Source organism: Amphichorda felina (assembly GCF_050947745.1).
Source record: "Amphichorda felina strain 45539 chromosome Unknown scaffold_3, whole genome shotgun sequence".
Taxonomy (NCBI): Eukaryota; Fungi; Ascomycota; class Sordariomycetes; order Hypocreales; family Bionectriaceae; genus Amphichorda; species Amphichorda felina.
Window position 1 is genome coordinate 896,709 of NW_028145047.1, and position 15,715 is coordinate 912,423.

The 15,715-nt window shown below is 56.2% G+C and overlaps 2 protein-coding genes across 2 annotated transcripts; one reads left to right on the forward strand and one right to left on the reverse strand.

Moving 5' to 3' along the window:
* Positions 1-1,070: 1,070 nt before the first annotated feature.
* VIP1 (inositol polyphosphate kinase domain-containing protein) lies at positions 1,071-5,939 on the forward strand (the record flags this gene model as incomplete). The annotated part of the gene is made up of 4 exons (XM_083192421.1): positions 1,071-1,764; positions 2,272-2,293; positions 2,351-5,671; positions 5,726-5,939. The coding sequence occupies 4 exons, from the start codon at positions 1,071-1,073 to the stop codon at positions 5,937-5,939; spliced, it is 4,251 nt and encodes a 1,416-aa protein (XP_083051478.1).
* A 7,044-nt stretch (positions 5,940-12,983) lies between these two features.
* On the reverse strand, positions 12,984-14,156 carry ACO1O0_002961 (uncharacterized protein; the record flags this gene model as incomplete). Its single annotated transcript, XM_083192422.1, has 1 exon — positions 12,984-14,156. The coding sequence occupies one exon, from the start codon at positions 14,154-14,156 to the stop codon at positions 12,984-12,986; it is 1,173 nt and encodes a 390-aa protein (XP_083051479.1).
* Positions 14,157-15,715: the final 1,559 nt, after the last annotated feature.

The following is a 15,715-nucleotide window of genomic DNA, read 5'->3' on the forward strand; positions in this document are numbered from 1 at the left end:
ATCCGTCACCACAAGCCAGTCATCACCATTGGCGATATTTCGCATGATGTGCCGACAGTAATTGGTGATTCGGATCCTCTCAATTGTTAATTTTCGCCCCCCTTTGCTTGGCCATCACTCCGACTCTTTATCCGTACATTGGTATTACTTGATCTGTCAAGCCAGTGTTCCGTGGCTGAGACAGACCTGGAGGGGTCTGCCCCTCCATCAGGGACTTGATATCGATGCAAGAAACGACATTAAAGAAAATCGAGAAAAATAAAAATAAAACATTGGAGGCTTGGCATAGGGAGATCCGTATTAATCAGGCAGTAGGTCTCGTGAGGAGATACCAGCTGAAGGATAGCGGCCCCGTTGCGTTTCTCACCGCTTCGGGCCCGGGCTCCACGGTGTCCAACTGGACCCTCCAAGATGCTCTGTATTACATTGGTTTGACCTGTGTCAATGGTTGGGCATCACAGCATGAGTCGCAGCACATTCTATTTGCCATACATAGGCTCGCAACCCTCGCAACCCGAGCGTTCGTCGCCGATGGAGGCGTGCCTGCATAGTCGCGCCCGCAAAAGGACTAGGCTTTGGGTTTGATGTTCTAGCGCCTGTTGCTTCGCCTCTAAAAGTCGGTTTCTGAGGTTCTGGTTGGGGGATGAGCCGCATTCATCAGCAAACCTGGAAAACACTGCCGTAGACCGCTCTGGTGGCGGCCAGGCTGGGATGGATCTCCCGGTTGGGTTCGTTCCCTTAAAGCTGGGCTGCGCACCAGAGCGAGGGTCGTGGAGGCTCCATACGTTATTTGCCTCTCCGTCCCGGAAGCCGATGCCCAAACCTTGCCATTGATCTCTTAGATCTAGTCTACGAGCAGACCTGGTGGAAACTGCTAAACTGTCGACCAGCGCAACAGCGCAACAGCGTACTAGGTCGCCACCGCTCGCTCTTCCTGACGCTCCACCTCGTTTGCCGAGAGCTTGCCTCCCACACACCGACCCGCCCCCATCTGCCAACCGGCTCAACTGCCTATTTATCACCTAGCAAAACTTGAGTTTTACCGCCAAAAGGGCAGGAATCAGGGGACCATGAGCAGGTCGAATTTTAGCACCTCCTCCTCCGCTGCCAACAGCCCTGCAGCCCCAATCGACGCAACTACAAATCCAGCCCGATCCCGGGACGACAGCGTTGGCTCCTCTGCCTCTTCGCTCCCCCGCCGAACCGACATTCGATCCCACTCACGTAGCATCTCGGCTAGCTCCGTCTCCGGCCCCGCCTCCATTGGCAGCAGGAAGAGCCGCTATGCTGAGCCCGGCACCTCAGAAGTCCACGCCGAACTAGCCACCTTCTCGGCTCATCCGCACTCGCCGCGATCCGTCAAGAGCCCGCGAGCTCTGATCCCCCAATCTCGTTGTCATTCTACCGCCTCCGAGTCGGTCCTGAGCGAGGACTTCATCCTAGGAGACCCTGCCGCCGACTCCGGCACCCCTCGACTACGGGCTTGTTCCACCGAACCATCCTACCTGCCGTCCTTGCCCGAGCCTGCCCTGACTGCCAAGTCGTCTCTGTCAGATATACAATCCCGGCGCCTCTCTGGTACCTCGATCTATTCTCTAGCCTCTGCCCGTGGCGTTGCCCCTCCTCTTCTTTCCGGCCCTGCCCCAACGTCTGATCCCAGCACGCGCGCACGTTCCGCCTCCAATCTCATGTCGTCTGGCAAGGGTCCGACCTCCACGCCTCCCGAGGCAGGGGTGTCCAACGTGACCGTCACGACGTCATCCAGTACCCAGGGCGGCCAACCGTCTGCTGGAGGTCATGCCCTGGCCCCCCGGGACCACCATTCACAGCCCCTCGATCTGATGCGACGAAATCAGCGGTCTGACACCTCTAGCACGAGTACCACCAACCCGAGATCACAGCCGGACCGTTCCAGGAGCAGAGTCAAGAGAAGGTTTAGTGGGAGCACAGGAAACAGCAGCCATAGCCCAGGCAGCGACCGCGACCCTTCCCACCGAGAAAAAGAAGAAGGTTGTTATCCATAATCTCACGCGACGAGACGCCCCCACACTGACGATTGGCAGCGAAACCGGCTCCTTGGGGAGTTATTGGTATATGTGCTTTGGATGTAAAAGCACGGAGTAAGCCAAGCAGAAATATACTGAGCAGAGTCATTGCGAACAGGGAGTTCGATGTGGTGGTCTTTGGGGATAAGGTGATTCTGGATGAAGGTGAGGCACTGTGAAATCACGGCAATCAGACCTCGAGAAGATGCTAATGCTTTTGATGTAGATGTGGAAAATTGGCCGATATGGTAGGTTTTGCCCGAAAATGTGGGCTCCTGGAAGCAATCACTGACCATTATCTGAAGCGATTACCTGATATCTTTTTACTCTGATGGGTTCCCGTTGGATAAGGCAATTGCGTACGTCAAGGCTCGCAAGCCATTCTGCGTCAATGATGTACCTCTGCAAAAGCTCTTGTGGGATAGACGTCTCTGCCTCAAACTTCTGGACAAGATTAATGTCCGAACCCCCAAACGACTCGAGGTCAGCCGAGATGGCGGTCCCGATGTTCTAACACCAGACCTGGTCAAATACATCAAGGACGTTTCTGGAGTGACTATGCAGTCGTATGACCCGGAAAACTACCCCTCGCCTCGAAAGGTCGAGCTCATTGCGGACGGAGACATCTTGAGTGTCGATGGTGCTTTGCTTCGGAAGCCTTTTGTTGAGAAGCCGACAAGTGGCGAAGATCACAACATCATCATCTACTTCCCCAAATCTACAGGGGGTGGCGCTCGAAAGCTATTCAGAAAGATTGGCAACAAAAGCTCAGACTTTGTCCCCGATCTCACCGTCCCCCGCGCCATCACTGAACCTGGGAGCAGCTACATTTACGAAAGCTTCATGCAGGTCGACAATGCCGAAGACATCAAAGCATACACTGTTGGCCCAAGCTACTGCCATGCCGAGACACGCAAGTCCCCCGTCGTGGACGGTGTTGTCAGGAGGAACCAGCACGGCAAGGAGTTGCGGTACGTAACTCCACTTAGCCCTGAGGAAAGGGAAGTTGCTAGCAAGATCTCGACGGCTTTCGGCCAGCGGGTTTGCGGCTTCGACCTCCTGCGAGCTGGTGGCAAGAGCTATGTCATCGATGTCAACGGCTGGAGCTTTGTCAAGGACAATAACGATTACTACGACCACTGCGCCAACATCCTGAAGGATCTCTTCATCAGAGAGCGGCTCCGCCGCGGCTCCGCCGCACCTTCGCCTGCTATATCTGAGGTTGATCCCCTTTCACGGCTATCGCATTCGAGTAAAGAGCGCGACCATACAGCTGTGTCGATGCATGCAGCAGGGGCCAAATCCGTCCCGCAGCCATCATCCGAGCTCCCGCGGGATGAACCTTCATCAGCAACACCGAGTGGCGCAGGTTCACCGAGACTGGACGGGTTAGGGTTGACCTCCGTCCCAAGTGCAGGCACCTCGTCCACCCAACACATTCCGGCGCCTTCCGATATGATGCTGCCAGGTGCTGTTCCCGCTCCTGCATCCATAAAGGCCACGGCTGGATCAGTTTCAGGTGTGCAGACAACCTCGCAGGCAAGCGAGCAACCCGAATCACAGCCTCCCCCGCCGAAGCACTCTTGGAAGCTCAAGGGCATTGTCTCGGTCATTCGACACGCCGACCGAACCCCCAAGCAAAAGTTCAAGTTTACATTCCATACGGATCCTTTCATCGCTCTCCTCAAGGGGCACCAGGAAGAGGTCCTGCTCGTGGGAGAAGCCGCCTTGGGCAGTGTGATCCAGGCCGTTGATGTTGCTAGTATGGAAGGGGTGGAGGATCCTGCCAAACTCAAAGCGCTCCGCAATGTCTTGGTCAAGAAGGGTACCTGGGCTGGCACGAAAGTGCAAATCAAGCCCATGTTCCGGAAGAAGAAGACCGAGGATGCCGTGGAGGAGATGCCCGACCTGACAGAAAATGTCCAGACCCCTCCACCGGACCGAGAAGGTGATCCGCCAAAAAAGGGGGACGAAAGCTCGCGCAAGACGGGCCCGAAGCGGCATGACTCGTTGTCGGGCGTAACAATGTCCAAATTTACCGCTGCCGAGGAGCAGCTCGTCCTCGACAAGCTGCAACTCATTGTCAAGTGGGGCGGCGAACCGACACACTCGGCCAGATACCAAGCACAAGAATTGGGCGAGAACATGAGGAACGACCTGATGCTCCTGAACAGAGACGTGCTTGACGAGGTTCATGTCTTTAGCAGCTCCGAAAGACGGGTGACGACCAGCGCGCAAATTTGGGCCGCGTCCTTCCTGGGCAAGAAGGACATTCCCGAGGACTTTATCACTATCCGGAAAGACCTCCTGGATGACTCCAATGCCGCTAAAGACGAGACAGACAAGGTAAAAAAGAAGCTCAAGGGCTTGCTCCGGGAAGGAAACGAGCGACCGGCGCAGTTCGCGTGGCCTGAGAACATGCCAGAGCCTTCCGAGGTGCAGACACGGGTGGTTCAGTTGATGAACTTCCATAGGCGTGTCATGCAGTACAATTATGGGAAACTATCGAGCGGTGCCGCCACTTCTCTCAACAGCATTTCCAGCACCGGCTCGGAAAAGCTCAGTGGGGAAGGGTCGAGTTCCTCCGTGGGCTCGTCGCTCTCACAGGCCAATGTTGTGACAAATATCCAGGCCCGATGGTGTTCGGGAGAGGATACTGAGCTCTTCAGGGAGCGCTGGGAGAAGCTCTTTTCCGAATTTTGCGACGGTGAAAAGGTCGATCCAAGCAAGATTTCGGAGCTTTATGACACGATGAAATTTGATGCACTCCACAATCGCCAGTTCCTGGAATGGGTCTTCACACCCCCCAAGCACATGCTTGAGGAGTATGGCATCAAGGAGGTCAAGTCCAAGGAACATGAGGATGGCAAACAGCATGAAGATTCTAAGCGGGAGGCCTCACAAAACTCGTCTTACAGTACCTCTCAAGAGGGGGCGCCGGACGGGATTGGGCGGTCGGCAGCAGTCAAGAAGAAACTTTTCAGAAGGAGGTCGTTCCTCAATGGACTGAGGCAAATGGGCGAGGATTCGCCGCCTGAGCAGTACTTCAGGCTGTACAAGGGAACCGAGACGACTGCCGTCAAGACTGACCCGCGTCAGGAGCCACTCCAGGAACTGTACAAGCTTGCCAAGATCATGTTTGATTTCATCTGTCCGCAGGAGTACGGTATCTCGGACAGCGAGAAGTTGGAAATTGGTCTTTTGACGTCGTTGCCTCTGCTGAAGGAGATTGTTCAGGACCTCGAGGAGATGCAGGCTTCCAACGACGCCAAATCCTTCTTCTACTTCACCAAGGAGTCGCACATCTACACGCTGCTAAACTGCATCATCGAGGGTGGTGTTGAGACTAAGATTAAACGAAGCACCATCCCTGAGCTGGACTACCTGTCGCAGATCTGCTTTGAGCTCTACGAGTCGGAGCTGAAGCAGCCAGCCGACTCGCCGGGCGATGAGCCCAAGTACGAGTATAGTATTCGGATCACCATCAGCCCTGGCTGCCACGTGTTTGATCCATTGCACGTCCAGCTGGACAGTCGGCATTCGATTGGGTGCGCCCCCAGGCGCAGCCTGACTCCTCATGGGGACTGGCTCCAGGTGATTAAGACGCTACGGGCCAAATTTAACCAGTATGTCGGAACGAGATCCCCCAATGATACGTAACTTTGACTAACGAGTGGTAGGGTCAAATTGCCCAAGACGTTCCTGGCGGTGAACCTATCGGACGCATTCACGTTTGAGGAGCAGGAGAAGTCGATGAGTGACGGCGAAGGGCTGGATTTGAAGGCGAAGCCGCCAGGAGATCTGCTACTCAGCCCGACACCCATAATCAGCAGTGGTGAGGCGGGCAAGAATGGCGACAAGCCCGACGGGGGGAAAATTGTGAACCCGGAATAGAAACCCCTGGGGCGATTTGGTGTGAGTCGGCGAGCCGGCGAGTCGCGGCAGTGATGTCAGAATCAGATACCAGCCCTGCAAGGTTCTTGCGTCACGAGACGTGGATGGGGGTTTAGATCCCAGGGACCATGGCTTGATCATTGATGCATGATACATGGCCACTGCCGACCGGTGAGACGGTTCCATTGACGGGGGTACCATGTTGGTTAGTGGTTTACTACTCGTACATACATACCTAGTGGCATGAGGCTCCCCGTTCGGGACCGCTGACTGCCGCAACGCGCCGTATCTCTTCCAGGTGGTTGGGTTGAAGATGCGATACATCGTATGGTCCAGGAGTTGGGAAGATGATTCGGGGACACCACAAATAACATCTGGCCAAGTATAGAATTAGAAGGGCAACCTGATAGTGGGGGAGTAGATAGTCAATTGATCGATCGATTCATGCAAACCGACTGTCTGATGACGTCTACTGAACTCGCATCTGCCTGCATAATGGAGCGATACTGGATACAGTCTGGTTGTCAAGCACAGACTATTCCCTGTATTAGGGGTTGCAAATATATCAAGGCCAAGCCTGCTGCACGCTGTGCTCTGTATACTCGTACTCGTACGAGTAATAGTACATACGTGTATACTCCGTAGTACGGATCGTACTACGTATCCGTACCTAGTAATCGTAATATCTCTCTCTTCTGATTACATTTCTGCAGAGCCAGGCGGCCGAGGACTGAGACAATTGACTCGGGGAGCGCCGTCGAAGAAACGAAACACCTACTATGTACCTGGGAGTCTGGGACGCACTAGCGGATTCACGACCCTGCCTAGCGCAGAGGGCCATGTGGTTTGGGCCGTTTCGACCCTTCGGGACCCCGGGAGCCCCGTCGTACCAGGGGTAGAACTACATGCCATGTTTGCGAATACTAGGTAGTTGTATGTGTGTTAATGCGGTAGGCGTAGGCGAGGGCGCCCTGGACGGAGGCCCGGGGGGGGGGGGAGGAATCGTACATGGCACGAGTACGTGCAGAGTATCCGTACTCGTACGAGTATCCGTATGGCCTAAAAATGCTACGCACAGCCTGTCGACGTCGAGCCCCGAAAGAAGGCACTCGTACTAGACTAGCAGTATCATGTATGTACGGGTCTCCACTAAGGGATCGAGGCCGGCGGGCGGTGGGTGGTCGGGCGCAAGACTACGGGCGTAGGTGAGACTATTTCGTATTACCATTACCTACTACCTAGGCATCTTCTCGATATTGAAGAGACGGGAAAGAATTATCGAAGCGGAGCCAGCATAGTCGCGGGCATATTCGTACGAGTATGGAGTGCATGGTCTCATCTACTATGTGTTATGAGTCGATCATGGCCCGCAATGACGTCTTGGGCACATATATAAATCCATATGCATGGCCGTTGATGGGCACATGTTGTGTGTTGGAAATTAATAACTTCCCCAACGCTCCCACGGGAGTGGCGGCCGTCAAAAGGGGCATATGCATGTGACCCCGGGGAGACGCGGATGAGAGCTGCTGCTATTACATAGTACATAGATGATAGTGTACGAGTACGGGTACTGCTAGTACCACCATGTCCCGTGGGCCAAGTATGATTTCTTCAGTGACCATCATCCGATCTCCCCGGGGCGGAGGGGGCTTGCTCAGGGGCCGCGTATGGGCTCGTGCGGCCGAACGAGGGTGTTTGTCGACGACGGCGGGTTTGGCCGTTGGGCGAGATTTGACAGGCGATGGATGCGAGGTGCCAATTCTGCAAGACGCTGAAACGGGGGACCCCGGGTTCGGTGTGGCAGGCAGACTGGCAGACGACTGGCAGACTGGGCACATGCCAGAGGTGTAACACCCGGGGCACGGGGAGAGGGCCCGCGCGTGCGAGACTCTTTCTGCAAGGAGGGCAAGACTGCAAGGAGTGCTGCGGCTCGTCTAATCAGGACATATGTTGACATGGTTGACATGGTTGGCATGGTTGGCATGGTTGGCATCGGTGCATCGGTGGCCGGCCACGGGACATTGGACCGACTGAGAGTCTGTGTTGGACTGGGCAAACATCTTCTTTGCTTCCTCCCCAGTCAAACGTTGCGGCAGTGTTTCTCGATCACAAACGATGCCACCGGCAAATATTTTCCGACGGCGCGGCTCCCGTAGTTTGGTCCATCATCCGCCAGTTGCGTGTTCGACTTGCATGGTGGTGCAAGGTGGCCTTGGATTTCCAAAAATGGAGATATGCTCTCATCCATATACCTACGTATCCGTACGGAGTACGTACCTACTAATAATATGTAGCACGTTGTGGAGGAGGTCCGTTTTACCCTTCCCCTAAAAGTACTAGTACCCTACTCCCTGCGGAGTACAGACCACCAGCAAACGATGAAACAAATGCCGTTATAATATAGCCACATGCGTCAACCATCATTGCAATGTTGTCCAGCGTTTATCAATAATATGTCGTGCTAACATATGAGGCGGAGCATTATTATATTCAGAACAGTCGGTCAAGTCACAAGTGCACACACACTGCACACTACTCGTATTAGACCAACGTGCGTCCGTGTCTCAGTCCCCATCCACGGGCCATTCCTCCACGGATCCCTAATTCCCCATCCTGATGCCCAGCCACGTGTGCAGCCGACATGGTAAATCGAGTCTGGAACAGACAGCCCTTGGAACCTCGACTCCCTGGACCCTCACAGGCTCACGGCTGCGGCAGTATCCGTACCGGTCAAGACGGACGCCGAGTGTTCCCCGTGCCGCGTCTGCGGTTTGCAGCGCGGGCAAATACCACCTTCATTGTACATATATGTAAGACAGCACAGGGGTTTGCAAGGCTGCCGGGGCATGCCATGATGCAACTACTAATCCAGGGCGATGCGTGGCATGGCATGACGGGATCCATCCAATGTCCTGGGTGCAGCACTAAAGCGTCATGCAGCGGCGTGTGTGCGCTGACCTCGGTGGGCACTTGGCAACGCTGGGCACCTGCTGGTGGACGGTGGCCTAGTGGCCCTGGCGCATCACTGCACCGCTGCACCACTGCACCACTGCACCACTGCACCATTGCACACGTCTGCCGTGTCCACTGTGTGCCCGTTCCTGGGACATTGGATTCCATGGGGCATTCCATGGGGTCGTTCACCTTGCCCACGGATACCCTGCTCCTGATTACATCAATTTTGCACCATGCACAGATTACCGCGCTATTCCGTCCTGGGGTTCTGGGATTCTGGGATTCTGGGATTCTCGGATTCTGCCACCTGGGATTCCCCTCTTTGCCCCTCCTTTCCTCGCGCCTCTTTGACTCTCGTGAACCACGACACCGGGATGAACAGGCAAAGCGGTGAGTCCCTCCCCCTCCTCCAGTGGCCAACGGCTAACCCGCAAACTGCGCTCCATTGCCTCTTTAGGACACCAGCAAAGACCCACGCAACCACGCCCCGGGATCATGCCGACGGCTAAGCCGTCGAGGAGTCCAACCTGAAGTCGTAAACAGAGTTTTGCAGCCAGCCAGCCATCCCATCTGGGCTCTCCGTAGTGCTCCGTCCTGCTGTGGCCAAGTGCTCCGTCCTTGGCGCCTTCCATTGCGTTTTTTCCCTCATGTTTCTCACGTCTCCCGACAACAGGCAGGCACATCCCGGCTTCCTGACCTCCGGATATAGCCTAAGGCCTGAAGGCAGGTGCAGAGAACGTGCCCGTTCCCTCCAAGTCTTTCCGTGCTTTCTTCACCACCGCTCCTCTTACGACCCTCCACCTCTCGCCGTCTCACGAGCCACGATCGCCCACGCCCGTCCTCTCCCGTCGGTTCCTGGGTCAATCAGCCTACGCAATCAACAACGGGGCAACGGGAGGACCCTGCTACATCTACAGACCACCTAGTAGTACCTCAACTTGGCACGGACCGATGGGGTTGTGTGGGGAAGGTCTGAGACGACGTCAAGGTTCACCGGCGTCATCATCGTCCGTCATGTACTTTTAGTTACCTAGCTGCCGTCCTATCTACCTTGCCGCCATGCTCATAAGCCTCATCACGACCGCCCCATGCTGACACCAGACCGCATTTCTGCCTCACCCTGGGTCGACGACGGCTTCCTTCTACCTCCTTGCTCCTCCAACATAGCCGGAACGCTCCGCAACGCTTTCCCTGCCGCCTTATCAGATCTCATATCGTTGCCCACAACCCTGTTCCTGTCCTCTCTCTCGGTTTTGTATCCATCGTCATCACTATCGCCGGTCTGGCACAACCTGATTCGGCCTCCTTGTCGGTTGTCAAACCACCGTCTGCTCTTGCTGCTGCCCAAGCTGTCATCTCGCCCCTTTCCTCTCGCGGGTGTTTCCTTGCTCCCGGGTGGACCTACCGTCTACGTTTGCGTGTCCTGCTGTACATACAAACGACAAGTCGTGCCTGGGCTGCTCCTGCTACCTTGGATCCAGGAGCCTCACTTCCTGCCCTTCGGCCATAAAAGGCCCCAGGGCCCTCCCCTGCCGCTGCTCCCCACCTGGTCCTCATGCTTCCAATTCCACCACCATCTTCCTCTCGACGCCTTCTCATCATTTTGCCCACTGTCTCTAGACAACACACAACTCCCGTCACAAACTGCCAACTCACAAGAAGGCCGGCCTATCACGTCCCGTCGGCGAGCACCAACCCTCACCGGTCAGTAACCCCTTCACCCAACGTCCCGACCAGTCTTCCCAACACGCCCCTCCACCACTCGGATACACAAGGCACAAGGCTGATGATGGTCGATTTCCAGGACCAGCAACCACTCGGGGTTCTCGTCCAATCACCACGCAGCCCCAACGTCGGTTTACATCGACCCGCATAGCGACCTGCATTAGCGACGCAGTGCTCTCTGACTGGCCTGTTTACCAGACATTGCCCTTCCAAGATGGCCGTCTCATGTGCCCACTCGTTCAACATGATCAAATCGGACAATACGCTTGTCCAGTGGATTTGCCACTTCTGCCGTTCCGGTCCCCATTGGGCAATCTTCGAATGCACGTATTGCAAGCTCCAGTTGTGCCGGGCATGCACTCACTCTGCTTGAGCGCTTTGGTTCATGACCACGAGGAAGTAAGGCCGAGTCAATTGATCAAAAGAGGACGGAATGGGACTGACCTTTCCCCCTCCAGGCCCAAACAACGCTCAGGGTTTCCCTGCTGAATGCATGAGCCACAGACGGGACGGGAACGTCGTTGCAGTCCTCCAATTCCCGGCCTCTGGCCCCAATACTTCGACCGTTTCAGCTCGAAGTGGTGGGGCAAACGGAATTTTGTCTCCTGGATGACACTCTCCCAACCCCTCCCTCCCTGGTCGGGCAATGTTGGGCTGCCGGCCATGCCTCATTTCCTACATCATGTCGCCAAAAGCTGCATTGCCCACGTGGGGAGCGCTCTACTACGACGACGGCAACACCATGCATAACCAACGTGGCCCTCCTTCTATTATAGGGCAAACCTACGTAAGCAGGTACCGTTGGGCTGTTCCACCTGGAGTCCATTGTCGGCATGGAAAGCCGTTGGGCATTTCCAAACTGGAGCTGGAGTATTTTCTTTATGGTTTTCTTTCGAAGTAGTTCGTCTGGGTCGTAGGACCTGGGAGGTTGACTATTATTTTACAGCACCGGGAGTTTTGATGCCGTTAACGGCCAGGCATTATTCTTTCATCTCATCTACATCTTTCGGGCTAGAGAAAAGTACGACTATATATTTTTTTTTTTTTTGGTTATATTTCCTATCTAGTGGTCGACCTGCTTAATAGGCGTCACCGTGTACGGATACTAGTCTGTATGGGAGCTCTGGGGTAGTCCCTGGAATATGGCGCTTGGTTAGATTTTGGCTTGCAAGACGGTGGCACGGCTCAGGCTGGTATTAGATCTTGGAGTTCTAGACTAGACTTATTGGAATCAGAAAGCACAAGATTGGGCTTCAGTGTTCTGCTAGCGAGGGGGGAGCACCATGGTTGTGACAAAGGGTCCCCTTCCTGTCTTGAATGTGACCGACATGCGAGGGCTGATAGAAATTGGCTTTCAGCTGAAACATGCCTGGGACTATTAGCTTTTTGCATTCCCCCGCTGATTGAGTTTTGCCGAAATATGTTCTATTATTCGGTTCTGGACCATCAATCATATGACATGTATCCGTATCATGTGTTAGTCCTTTGGTCAAGTGTGCTTGCAGGTCATAGTCACCTCAAGCCTTGTGTAAAATTACCAAACTATCTATCCATCATCTAGTCTTAAAATGAGCAAACTGTGCAGGATGATGGTCCTGCTCTAGGAATGACACAACGCCAACATAATAACGTAGGAAAGTGGTATAACCGTGATACGCAGTACCATGGGCGCAAACGCTCATCGCCATCTAACCCCCGAAAGTTCGCGAACCGACGGTTGCCCAAAACGACAGGCTCCCTTTGTTTTCTCTACCCCTCGTTCGATAATTTGTCATTTTTGCGAAATCCCCTTAACTGCCTTTTTCCCGGGGGGGGCGGGAGGAGAGATTCCTCGTCGTACAAAGATGGCACGGTGAGAGCCCTCCTTCCTGCTGTGCCCCCCACACGCAACAATTTTAGAGAAGTCGTACATACGTACTCGATAAACCCTCCCTTTTTCCCTTTGGGGCTTTGGCACGGGCCCCTGCAAGCCTCCCGCGGAATTGTTCTCGATGGTAAGACCTGGTGCGACACCCCCGAACGAGGTGAAACTCCCTTGCCACGTTCCGGCCATGTTGAATAGGAGCTGTAGAAACGGGGCTGCCTTGTGTGTCCTGGGGTACCTGCGTCATGGGGAGACGGCGGCGGGAGGGAAGCTCGTGCCGAAATACAACGTCATTCTTCTCTCCTGTTCTCCCGTTCCTGCTTGTGATACCAAGGAGGAAGAATGCCTGTACGTAACGTAGCGTGGCGGGAGGGGTAGGCTTGAGTCATAGCGCTGCCTTTCCACGTGGTTAGTCGACTCGCTTCCCCTTTCCCACCCTCCCGTCCCCCCTCCCTTCCTCCCCTGCCTCTCTCCATGTCTCCGGCCCCGTCGCGTCTTCATGCCCGCTGCGGGTAGAACCGCGCAGCATCGTTGTCCCTCATCGGCCAGTCCCACACGGGCCTCTCCTCGCTCCTCTTCGTCACGGCCACCTCGTCCCCGACGGCAATGTCCACGCCCCCCTCCGCCGCCACGGCCTCGCCGCGCGCCAGCTCGTCGGCCAGGAACCCGTAGCGGCCGAACACGGGGGAGTACTTGTGGCCGGTGTCGACGCGCCGGTCCGACATGAGCTTCTTGAGCACGGTGCCGGCCTCGCCCTCGGCGGTCCGCCCCGTGTCGTAGTCGACGTTGAGCGAGCAGCACCGGCCGCACATCTTGGATAGGACGAGGGCTCGTGTCCCGCGCAGCGACAGCTCCGACCAGAAGTCCTCGTCCCACTCGCCCTCGCCGTCGAGCACGATGTTGGGGCGGAACTTGACCATGTCGACCTCGCCCGACGCCAGGCGCCGGCGGACGTTGGCGAGCGACGTCTCGGTGGCGATGAGGTAGGGCGACGTGTCGGAGAAGGTGATCCAGTCGGGCTCGTCGCTGGGGCTGGAGCCGTTGGGGCTGCTGCCGGCCACGTAGCTCGTGATGGAGGAGAGCCAGCCACCCTTCTGGGACTGTTCCTGCTGCTGCTGCTGCTGCTGCTGCTGGGCTGCCTTGGGGGAGAAGGTGCCGAGGACGGGGCGGCGCTGGTCGCCAATGTAGAGAAGGGCGGCGTCGAAGCCGAAGCAGGCAGAGAACCAGGCGTCGTACTTGGGACCCATGTGGTAGGCGCGGACCATGCTCTGGTGGACGTTGACGTCGGCGCGGTCGAGGGAGTCGGTCTCGGGCTCGAGGGGCACCTCGAGGACGGCGTCGTGCTCCGGGCGGCGGGGAACGAGGGGCTCGTCCGGGGTGAGGTAGCGGACGTGGATGGTGTCACCGTTGACAATCTCCTGGCGGAAGAGGGCGCACTGGGGGTAGCCGGCCATCTGGAGCTTCTCCAGGGAGCCGTCGTCGCGGACGCGGCAGATTATGAAGGTGCGGTCATACTTGATGCCCTGGGGACCGAGCTTGGCGTGCTGGAGGGGGATGCCACGGAGGGCCTTGATGGGGTAGACCCAGAGCTGGTGATGGCGGTTAGTTGTGGGGTTTGGAGGTTGGGGAGAGAGGAGGAGGGGGTGGTGTCGTACCGCAGTGACTTTCATGGTGGCAGCGTGTGGGTGTGCGTGAAGCCCATGAAAATGGGGGCCGAAATGGGGTGGTTGTCTAGTGGGAAAAGGCGCCGAGGGGGATGGTGGATTGCAGATGAGATGGCTTAGAGCTTGGAGTTGATGGCCATAGTGGTCGTATCTCGGTCTGGGGTTTCCGACGTCATGGGTGCTGGGGATCGATTAAAGGGCGTGGGTCGGGTCTGCCAGCGCTTCTTCTCCAGTTTCCACCTTTCCTAGTCCGGCGGGTTGGGCCGCCTGGGCAGCTTGGCTGCTGGGCATTCAGGCATGGCCGAAAAGATCGGGAGAGGCCCTCTGTCGAATCACGGCCGAGCTATTTCCCAACAGGTATGAACCCTCAGTCGGGGCTGCAAACAGTTGCATGATCCCGTGTCTACTTAACATCCATGGCGCGTCCACGATCTCAGCTACAGGGTGGGCAGAACCTACCGTTTAACTGTCGCTGGTATTGGTGTCAAGTTGCACACTGCCGCACACTGGTTGTGTGTTGGTGAAGGTCTGCTGTAGCCCCCCACGAGTCTGGACCGTGTGGCTTGCAGCCATCCAGGGTTGGTCTGGATAGCCTCTTCTTTTGGCTGGGAGCTGAAAATGCCATCAAGACTCGTCGGCTTGGCATAGTAAAAGAGATGCTTTGGGCAACCGTCATCTGACTGCGACTAGCACGCGACCAACCTTTTGGGAAGACATGACCGATATGTGTTCCAGGATACGGCGGCCCCCAGACCGCTGAAGCCGCCGGACAATAAAGAAACTCACCTCATGTTTAGGAGGCCCCGAGACCAATTGAGCATGGTAGGTCTTGCACCCCGCGTTGTAGATTGGGTGCTCGAGGGGATCGTCCGAGTCTGGCAGGGCGATCGATGAATGACACTGACATGGTGTCTCATTCATACCCACACACAGAGAGCGCACCCGATCATGGGCAGATCTGATACGGATAGGATGGTGATTGGCGATGAACATAAGCGGACGACCGACGTCCGAGGGTTCAAGAGGGGGGGGGCATCTTCGGGTTTCAGAGCAGCAGTGACACTCTGCACGGCGCAGATCAGCTCGCTGACTTTTCTCTCCAGAGCATTGCGGAAGACGGTGAATGGCGGTTGGTGGTCCAATCAGGCAATGGAGCTGCCGTGGACGGCACGTCTGTGGGCAGATGCAGTCTGCACTGCTGCAGAATATATCTCTTCCGGTGGCCCAGGCGAGTTGGCGGGTAGCAGGCGATGCAGACCGACGGCACGGACCAAGGCAAACGATCGTACCTGTTGGTCAGGACGGAGGAAGGTTGGTTGCAAACTTTTTCTCAAGATTGTTGAGGCCCTGGGGCGCCTGGGTTTTCGATAGTCGCTGGCGTAGCAATGGGATTCTGTCGGCCTGGGCTCGGAATGCGTGGACCCTGGTTCCGCTGCTTGGCTGCAACGCCGCTTGTCTGACAGGCCGGGGTCTTTTTTTCGAGCCTGTGACGGTTGACCTGCTTGACCTGAAGCACAGCTCCGACTCTCCCCCCACTGCCCGCTACATGCCCTGAGACGCTGCCA